General features: G+C 46.2%; 1 protein-coding gene across 1 annotated transcript; it reads left to right on the top strand.

The window, feature by feature from the left end:
* Positions 1 to 29: 29 nt before the first annotated feature.
* Positions 30 to 9,698, top strand: LOC130375393 (probable C-mannosyltransferase DPY19L4). The gene is made up of 19 exons (XM_056582290.1): positions 30 to 419; positions 559 to 726; positions 1,236 to 1,360; positions 1,478 to 1,568; positions 1,673 to 1,794; positions 2,096 to 2,241; positions 2,448 to 2,571; positions 3,135 to 3,269; positions 3,727 to 3,858; positions 4,268 to 4,369; positions 4,714 to 4,787; positions 5,146 to 5,304; positions 5,537 to 5,656; positions 5,975 to 6,095; positions 6,201 to 6,257; positions 6,365 to 6,447; positions 6,609 to 6,741; positions 7,323 to 7,481; positions 7,964 to 9,698. The coding sequence occupies exons 1-19, from the start codon at positions 329 to 331 to the stop codon at positions 8,126 to 8,128; spliced, it is 2,307 nt and encodes a 768-aa protein (XP_056438265.1). The 5' UTR covers positions 30 to 328; the 3' UTR covers positions 8,129 to 9,698.
* The last annotated feature ends 69 nt before the right edge of the window (positions 9,699 to 9,767 follow it).

The following is a 9,767-nucleotide window of genomic DNA, read 5'->3' as shown; positions in this document are numbered from 1 at the left end:
TCTCTTGCTATTTCCTCCTTGGACACTAGTGTTATTCTGAGTCAAGTGCAGGCTGCAGCTCAACAGCTTCACTGGGTGGCTGCGGTCGTTGCAGCTAGCGACATGCCAAGTTCCCCCCTTCCTGACACACAACCTTGAGCCGCTGTTCGCGACACCGAAGCGGTCGGAACCGCAGCCCACTTTTAGCCCCCATGACACCGGGAGTAGTGTTACTGGACCTGAAATACCGAGGTGATAAGAGGCATTCGCTTGACGTACGTATGCTAATGACATAGCATGCTGTGTTCTCCTGGAGCGGGACGAGATCCTCGTCTGTGATATTGAGGAAATGGCTGAATTAAGATGCCGAGGAACAAACCCAATGGCAGGCGGAGAAGAAGACGAAGAGCCGCCGACGGAGCTCAACTCTCCAACTGCACGTAAGTTAGGCTATGCTAACATGCTATCTTCACTACCAATGCTGATAGTCAACGTTGTACCCTGAACTTGGTGTAAATGAGTCCTTTCCATGCCGTGATAACTACAAGCTTATCTTAACAAGTTAGTTTTTATTAACAGTTGTGGATGAGTGCTCGACGGAGAGCAACCAAGAGGAAGAGAAAGGCGGCGAGGAGGTGACCGAGGAGGGCAAGAAGGAGCCCAGCGGAGAGGAGGCAGATGCTGCGCAGGAGAATGGCGTTACCGACGAAAAGTCCTCCGATAAAAAGTGTAACAGCAGCTCAAAGTGTAAGTATGTAAACACAAATACTGCCAATTAGTATTGTTGAACGGCTTAGAGCGGGTTTAATTGTAAACGGAAGGTTGCTAGTTCACTCCCGGGGTCATCTGGGTGTCCCTGAGCAAGACACCTCACCCTAAATGCTCCCGATGACCGGGCTATCACCTTGCACGGTTGACCCCGCCGTCGGTGTCTGAATGTGTTAAAACGTCTGCTTTAATGCCATAAATGCAAAATATAAATAAATCTAAATATTATCAGTAGTGTCTCTCCTGTCAGATTGGGTGTCTGCACACTTACACGGTAATAACTAGGTTACTGATACTTTAGTCGTAGCTAGTAAGCAGTCGTTCATCCAATGTCACTATATTGATTCTCACTATTGGCTCCCAAAAAAATACCCTGATCCATGTCAACATTTTTGTTACCAACAATCGTTCCAGGTCTCTCGCACACATCTCCATAGATCCAAACAGACGTCTAACATGTTTATTAACGGTTGTCTCTCTCCAACCAGCGGGCACTCTGCAGCGTGCCGTGAAGCTGTTCTTTGGGTGCTTGGCGGCGGTCGCGTGCGGCGCGGTCTACACGGGCTACCTGTCCACCTACCATGACAGGAAGTTCTGGTTTTCAAACCGCCAGGTGAGCGTGACGTGATGTGTGTTCAGGTGATAGCATTCAGTTACACTTCCTCCTGGTCAATCTTTTGAACAATTGTTAAAAAAATTGGATGCAATTTTTCATTGTGTTGTATGCTAGGAGCTGGAACGAGAGATCTCATTGCAGGGAGGCAGTGGCTTCTACTATTACTACTTCAAACACATGCTGTCCGCACCTTCTTTTGAAATGGGTGAATGTTGTTTTATCAGAATTGAATGTCACCTCACCTCCATATCCACATGAAGTCCTGTTACTCAAACTTTTATTCCTGTGTGTTTACGTGTGGTCTTCAAGGCGTCTTGGAGCTTACAGTGGATAACAGAACCATCTCTGGGGAGACCATCAATGCCGTGGAGCGCTTGTCTCTTTACCCAGAAATCATCACTGCATTCGTGTACAGAGTCACAGAAAGCCAGGTGAGTCAGGGTCTAATGGGATTCTTTTGTTACGTAAAAATCTGGATCTGGTGTTTATTTTTGGAGGGCTGGGGGATCTACATGTCACGACATATCCACACCAAAAGGGGAATCACATTCCCTTACTCTTGAGTCATACATCATTAACTTGCGGTCTGTCTATCGGTATTTCTCCTTTTCTCTAAATCTCTTTCCTTCTCTCACTCTCTCACTCACCCACTCACATTACTAATCATAGAACCATATCTTCGAAATAACAGCAACCCCCTGTTCACTCTCTCCCCCACCCCCCTGACCTCAGGACTTCATGGACCCCATCTGCTTCTACATCGGGGCGGTGTTCTGTCTTCAGGCGCTCTACGTCACCGCCCTGTTCGTCACCAGCTGGGTGATGAGTGGCACCTGGGTGGCGGGCATGCTGGCCGTGGCCTGGTTCGTCATCAACAAGTGAGCGCTGAGACCAACTGCCAGAAAGACACACAGACAACTTTCCGCTTTTACCTTCGCAGCAGGAAACATCGATTAACCTAGACATTAGTTTCATTTGAAAACTCGCACAGGTGGCAAAGTTGAATCGTGTTTTTTTTAATCTTTTTCAAACGTTTCAAGATAAAAATAATAATTGAGAGGATGGATCTCTTTGTGGCGTGCAGGTCGGATACGACCCAGCTGGACCAAGCCATCCCACTGCGGGAGAACTGGGCGCTGCCGTACTTCTCCTGGCAGGTGGCCGCCCTCACCGGCTTCCTCAGCAACAGTGTTGGCCCCTCCCAAGAGGTGAGGCTCCTCCCCTGGGAACCTTTGACCTCAGTAACATACGGTATCAGCCAATCGTTTGTCTCACTGACATGTGACACGTGTAGTAGTCCCATGTCTTCTCCTTGAATTTGGATTACATGGGTAAACTAAGACCATGATGGTGTGATATACAGGATTGGCTTGATCCACTTACTTTCTACGCGTTTTTATGTCAAGCTCTGGTCCCCACCGTCCTACATTCAGGCTTAATCCTTTAGCAGACGCTATTACCCAACGCGACACAAAGGGAACATTCAAATAATCAACCTTTGAGTCCCTGCACACCCAGAACAAAGGGGGGCCTTCTTTAGTAAAAGCAAGGTTAGTCGATTCGTGAAAATTATCATTTTATCAGTGATAGTCAAGTGCACAATAGGAGCCTCTGTATCCGAGTGCGTCACAACAGGACGCGTCTTTTAACCGCAACACGAGCGCTTCACACAACAGAGGTCACAGCTGCTCTCATTGAGCCGAGCAGACGAGACGGGAGATAAAATGTTCTGCTAACAGGAAGCCCCCCCTGTGTGCCCGTGTCCTCGTAGTTGTTCTGCCACCTGACTGTGAGCGCCACCACCTTCTCCTTCCTGCTGCTGTGGGAGCACAGCCACTACGTTCTCTTCGTCCAGGCCCTGTGCCTCCTGCTGCTGGACGCCTTTGACCTGGTGCCCACGCGCAAGGTAGCTCTGTGTGTGTGTGTGTGTGTGTGTGTGTGTGTGTGTGTGTGTGTGTGTGTGTGTGTGTGTGTGTGTGTGTGTGTGTGTGTGTGTGTGTGTGTGTGTGTGTGTGTGTGTGTGTGTGTAAGATAGTGAGTGATTGGAGTCTGGAATGAGGAACGGCATAAACCAGTTGTTGGGGTGATATCTCAACCACAATTGTTTTTAATATATATCTTAACAAGAGTCTGCTAAATATCTAACTCTAATTAAATAAAAGTTCTTTACACTGCATAACATGTATAACTGTACAATATTTGAATGATCAAGATGTATCTCACGTTAGCTGGATTAGATAATTGTGGATGCTTCCATTGAAGTTGCCCGTTAATGTTTTATAGATCGATGCATACATTGTGTATGACCTTATTAGGCATGTCAAAGCCCTCACACTTCTCTCTCTGGCCGTGGTACCCTGTAGGTGGTGGACGTCCACCGGGTGTACCTGAGCTCTCTGGCCCTGGTCTACGTCATCCGCTTCCAGAGTCCCAGCCTCCTGGGCTGCCCCCTGCTCTGCCTGCTGATTGGCTCCCTACTGGCCAGGTACTTCCAGGTAGAGTTAGCTGCTCTCTCACATCTAGAATAGGGACGTTTTCCTAGTTTTCCTGTCTGGGAGTTATTGAAGTATATTTGATCTGATGATGGAGGGTAAACTGGGCTTTTAAAACTTATGAGGAAGTAAATAGTTTGATTTTGAGGTGTTTTAAATAATTGCTATTTTTTGTAGATTTTTGAAAAAGATATACTATGGAGCGCTCTCACATCATCTCCTCTCCTATCCCCTCCTCTCCTATCCTCTCCTCTCCTCTCCTCTCCTCTCCTATCCCCTCCTCTCCTCTCTCTGCTCTCTGCTCGTCAGGGATTTAAGCAGCGGCTCTCAGATTTCTGCAGTGGTGCATCGCCGCGGCTGCGGTGTCAATAGCACAGTGGCACTGAATATACTTTTTGTTCTGTAATTTCAGCAAAACTTGAAGGTGGGTCCGATCTTTGCCCGACTGCTGAAGCTGTTCTTCCATTTCTACCTGGTGTTCACCACAGGAATCACCTTCAGCTACCTGGTCAAGGTGAGTCTGGGGTGGCTGCCCTGTGGTCGACATGGTGACAGCCATAGGGGTCCAGCAAGGGGACGTTGGAGCGCGAAACACTAGAGAGGACTGTACAATTAAAGAGGGGATGTTACAAGAAATGAGGGTTGAGGTTAATCCTTAAAACCTTTCAAAAACACTTTTTAGAATTTCTCCTTTTTTTTTCTGAAATTCCCCTACTTGTAGAATCTCAAATGCACACAAACTGACTTCATAATGTATAGATCACTTTGGATAAAAACATCTGCTACATAACTTAATGGTAGTAAACCGTCATAGTGAGAATAATTTGATGTTGTTATTTATGTATTTCATTTTCACAGAAACTCCTTCCAACCGGTGAGAGTGACTTCTTCTTGAAGTTCTTAGAAGTGAAGTTTGGCTTCAACAGAACTACGTGAGTATAACAGGATTTATACTTCACAGCTGCAAAATTTCGAATATAAAATTATTTAAATCTATGTAGCCTTATGTGTCGCTTCAATGGCCTATTTGGCTTAAAAGATGTCCGTAAACAGTTAATTGTTACACAGATACTTTTAGAATACTTACGTTATTACTTAATACTACTAATTGTACTTGCATTTAAAGGACATATCTGCAATAATGTGTATATTTTGAAGTAGTATTTATATAAAAAAAAATATTATTAGTATTACACATTATCTTTGGAAGGCCAGCTTTTAATTTAAAGCTTAACAAGCCAACTTCTTATCCATGTTTTTTGATTTGCTATCTATATCGATCCCCTGCAGGGACTTTGTGACCAACTTCCTGCTGTGCCAAGATGGCTTCCAGTCGCCGAGCCAGGAGCTGTTCCTGCGGCTGACCCAGGCCTCGGTGCTGCCCTTCTACCTGCTGGTGTTGTCCGTGTGTCTGATATCCACCCTGCAGACCGTCTACGCCAGGCTGAGGTAGCTCCCACAGCTACACGTGCACTTAAAAGCTTTCGTTATCGATCGTTTAGCTTCAAAGGTTAATTAAGCATGGCTAACGATACTAAGGTTTTAGCTAATGCACGGCCATTTAGAACCCATTCAATTTGTATTGCGAGTGGTCGTGGTTCAGAATCACAACAAAGGAAAACCACCTCGCTCTTGCACTCGCTCTCTGTACTATGCTCTCTCTTTACTTCCTGCTTTACAGGGGACAGCCAATGAAGACCAACCTCAGGCTGGAGGACGGACGAATAGGAGAGCAGCCTGAAGTGGCCTACCACGTGATCCACACAGTGTTGTTTGGAGGGCTGGCCATGGTGTCTGAGGGGTACGTCTCTCTACTATTCAACTGGCCATGGAAAATTAACCCTTTCCATTGCCAAAGCACAAATAAAGTCTTCAATTTTTTTTTTTATAAACAAGGTGAAATGTAAATTATACTAAAGTACTGCCAGACATTATTTTACAATATCATGTACATGTACAACTAAAATCCAGAGTTATAAAGCACAATCGTCGGTAAAATCCCATAGAATGAAGAGTGTCAACCTTTTGTATTGCAGTTAGCTAACTAGGTATCAGCTCGGCAGTTCTCTATCTAGGGATTAGTTAAAGCTCTCCCCTCGCGACCTCCCTCTCGCGTCAGGTTGAAGTACCTGTGGACGCCTCACGTGTGCATGCTGACGGCGTTCGGTGTGTGCTCCCCTGACCTCTGGATGACCGTGTTCAGGTGGCTCAGGCTCCGCTCCATACACCCCGTAGTGCTGGTAAGACTCCCGCCCTGTCATAATGAGGTCTCGCACGATCCCCTGTTGAGTCCCAGCCCTTGTCTCATGATTTGATCATTTATGTATTCTCTTCGCTCTCTCCAGGCCTTGATCTTAAGCACAGCCGTTCCCACCATCATCGGTTTCAGTCTGTGGAGAGAGGTGAGCTTCCTCGCCCTACAGCGCGTGCACCGTGTGAGTGGTGTGAGTGCTACTGTCTCACCCTCTCCTCTGATCCTCTTATCTGCCCTGGGCGGCGGCGGCGCCAGTACTTCCCCCGGGTGCTGGGAGAGCTGTCTGAGCTGCAGGAGATCTACGACACGGACACAGTGGAGCTGGTCACCTGGATCAGGTGAGACTTCCCGTTGTGTGGTGCCTACTCTGTCCCATCGACTGACGGTGAGGGATTCAGACTCACACACACATGCACCCTCTAACACACTTACTGACCCGCTCACTCTCTCACTCTTTGTCTCCCCCCCGTCCCCGTCCCCCCGTGGTCCCCGCCCGCAGGTCCCAGGCCCCCCCAGGGACGGTGTTCGGGGGCAGTCCCCAGGTGATGGGGGTGGTGAAGCTGTGCACAGGGCTGGCCGTCACCAGCCTCCCGCTCTACTTCGACATCCGCCTGCTCAGGAGGAGCGAGGACGTGAGTGCCCACCTCTGACCCCTGACCCCTGACCCCTGACCCTGCATCTGACGGTTCAGAATGAACACCTCCCACCAGCCAATGACGGGAGGGTTTGAACCTCTGGCAGGGAAAGAAATATCCAGGGTTTCATGTTCAAACAGGTGCTTGGCCTGTTGATTTTTCCACTGAGGCAGTTATAATGTATCAAATATAATATAACATAAAAAATATATGATAAACATTTACATTTGTGATTGATTTAACAGTACACTTGGTCGTCTGGGTCCACAAAATGGGTTAGGTGCGTTCAAACGCGAGATTCCCTGTCTCACGCCACGTCTATGAATGTTGATAAAGAAAAGAAGTTGACAAAAACCTGTTCTCCTTCTACGGTGTCAGCTTGAGCGTATCCGTCAAGTTTCCGCTCTGCTGCGCGTATCTGTTCGGCCGTGAATCCTTAGTCCCTTGCCCGTTTTATCGGCCATTTTTTGAGAATCCGGCACTCTTACCGTATTACACTCACCTTTGAACCAAAAGAAGCGGTTATGTTCCCTCCTTTCCCACGAGAGTTGATCTGTGTTTCTCTGGGGCTCCACCAGACCTGCCAGGTGTACGCCAGGAGGTCGGCGGAGGACGTGTACAAGATCCTGACCTCCCAGAAGACCAACTACGTGATCCTGGAGGAATCCCTCTGCAACGAGTACACCCACAAGCCCGCCTGCCGCATGAAAGACCTGCTGGACATCTCCAACGGACACGTGAGTCCAGGGACACCCACTCGCCCCCCTCATTCATTTACTCACTCACTTGCGCATTCATTCATTCAGTCACTGATTAATTCACTCACTGACTCACTCTTTTAGGCACACGTTCATTCATTCATTTGTTTAGTCGCTCATTATTTGAGCCAATCACTCACTCGCACATATCTGGGGTCAAAAGTATCTTTGTGCCATTGGCCCAAACTAGATATTAGCATCCCTAACTGTTAGTTTCTTAGCCCGATAAAGCCATCTGTTTTTGTTTTACATATGTCTTTTTATCATGTTAATGTTATTTTTAACACAATTTGAAATGTGGTTGAATAATAAAGAGTATTATTATTATTTGCTCTATGAACCAATTAATCAATCAATCTTAAAGCGCTTCCAACAAGCCTTGACAACGAGAATCCAACCGAGATGAATGTGTATTTGATGTGCTCTTTGTTTTTCCCTCTCCGCCGCTGCTCGCTGACCAGGTGGTGTACGACCGGGGAGAGATCTACTCCTTCTCCAAGCACGGGCGCTTCTGCAGCGAGATCAAGCTCAACTACTCCCCCTACACCAACTACTTCACCCGCGTGTTCTGGAACCGCGCCTACCACATCTACCGGGTCAACGCCGTCATCTCCTTCCAGTACTGACCCCCACCAACGCCACCTGCCTCTCCTCCCCCAAAACACTTTCTCTGTGGCACTTCACTCCCCGTGTGAAAGGTCCAGCTTGATGCCCTTCTTTCATCTGGAGATCAACGATGATGATGATGATGATGATGATGTCACTGAAGCACAGATTAACACGATGGATTTTAAATAAAGAGCTCTCCGCCCACAGCCCACCAGAACAGATATATGGTTCTGAAGTTCTCCTTAAACGCTTCTTCGCCACTCAAATAAACTCCACGTCTGGGTTTTAAGAGTATGGGAGGGCCGATTTTACCGAGCGTCCAGTGACTTGCTTACCTGGGGGAAATCAATCAGTATACAAAGTTTTATTCACCCTCTCGGCGTTATTTATTCGTTGTCAACTGTCGGGTGTACCAATGAATCCTGTGTCTGTTTTTAACTTTCGGCCGCTCTTTTCTTTACATTCCTGTGAAACGTGTTATGATGATGTGGGGCTACGAGGTATCCATGCAAGGTTAAAGGGTCTCTGCCCACTCAGCTCTCTGATTGATCATCCTCATGCTCAGATACTCATTGTTACTCCAAAATGTGCTCTTGGTTTTGGTTATGTTATTGTTATCTTTTTACAGTGTCTTTCTAAAGGCCTTGTTTCTGTTTGTCTTTTGCCTGGACTGGGCTGTGGTCAGTAGGGAGAAGGGGAGGCAGTTTTGGGAGGGATGTACCTTTGGGAAAACACTGGAAATGTCACTGATTATTTAAAGACCCTTTAATTCAGATTCTGTAATGTGAATAAAGAGGGTTTGGTTTGGTCCAAACCATTGCATTTCTGTGCAAGGCTGACGTCCTTGCAGTGAAATGTCCTTGGACGGACAGAGAAGATGTCTGCTAACTTTCTGATTTGTGTGAAGCCATGTTCTTGTCAGAAGTCTAGGGGCCATGGTCGTCAAGTGTCCAACTGTCACCGTTTCCTGCCTATTGCCTGTTCAGCTTAATGTGAGAACGATGATGTCTAAGAATGTGTGTTTCTGTGTTGTTACTGCTTTTGAGCTAGCTTTTAAAGGATGCGGTACACATCGTAATGTCTGGTCTCGGTACAGGCACTAAGATCAGAACTTAAGTTCTGGTTTTCAGCTAGATGCCATTTTTTTGGATCATGACAGACTCAATCAAAACCTCAACATAATTTTTAATGTGTTTTTATTTTTGGATAAGTTTTCGTTTTAATGTAACTTTTATTCAGCACCTGCCAATACATGTTTCAGACAATACAGTACAAGAAATAAAAAGTACATTTAATAAAAAAAAAATCTAAACTGACAGTGCCATAACTATTGACGTTTGCATAGAAGATGTCCTGTTGGGTGTGAACCAAAAAGTGATTCGATGCAGGCCTCGTGTATGAGTTGATAAACAAAAATGTGTTGAGATTCTCGTATACTGTCTACCTTGGTTTTCTGAATGTAGCCTACTATGCAAATAAACCAATTAAATTAATATTTGATTGATCCTAGATCCAAAATAAACTATTGTGAAGGGTTGATGTGCAGTGAATTAAATGTGATTAACTTGTTCCCAATAAAATATTACAAAGTAAATGCACAAGTTTAGTTTATGTATTATACGCTCACGAAAAACTATAAATATGCGCAAATGCAGC

This window comes from Gadus chalcogrammus, chromosome 22 (assembly GCF_026213295.1).
Source record: "Gadus chalcogrammus isolate NIFS_2021 chromosome 22, NIFS_Gcha_1.0, whole genome shotgun sequence".
NCBI classification, from domain to species: domain Eukaryota; kingdom Metazoa; phylum Chordata; class Actinopteri; order Gadiformes; family Gadidae; genus Gadus; species Gadus chalcogrammus.
The sequence above is the reverse complement of the archived record's forward strand: the minus strand, read 5'-3'. Positions and strand labels throughout refer to the sequence as shown.

Coding starts and splice junctions, on each gene's coding strand:
- LOC130375393 (XM_056582290.1), top strand. CDS start 329: ATGGCTGAATTAAGATGCCGAGGAACAAACCCAATGGCAGGCGGAGAA. Junction 420..558: donor GCTCAACTCTCCAACTGCAC/GTAAGTTAGGCT, acceptor TTTTATTAACAG/TTGTGGATGAGTGCTCGACG. Junction 6,096..6,200: donor CCATACACCCCGTAGTGCTG/GTAAGACTCCCG, acceptor CGCTCTCTCCAG/GCCTTGATCTTAAGCACAGC.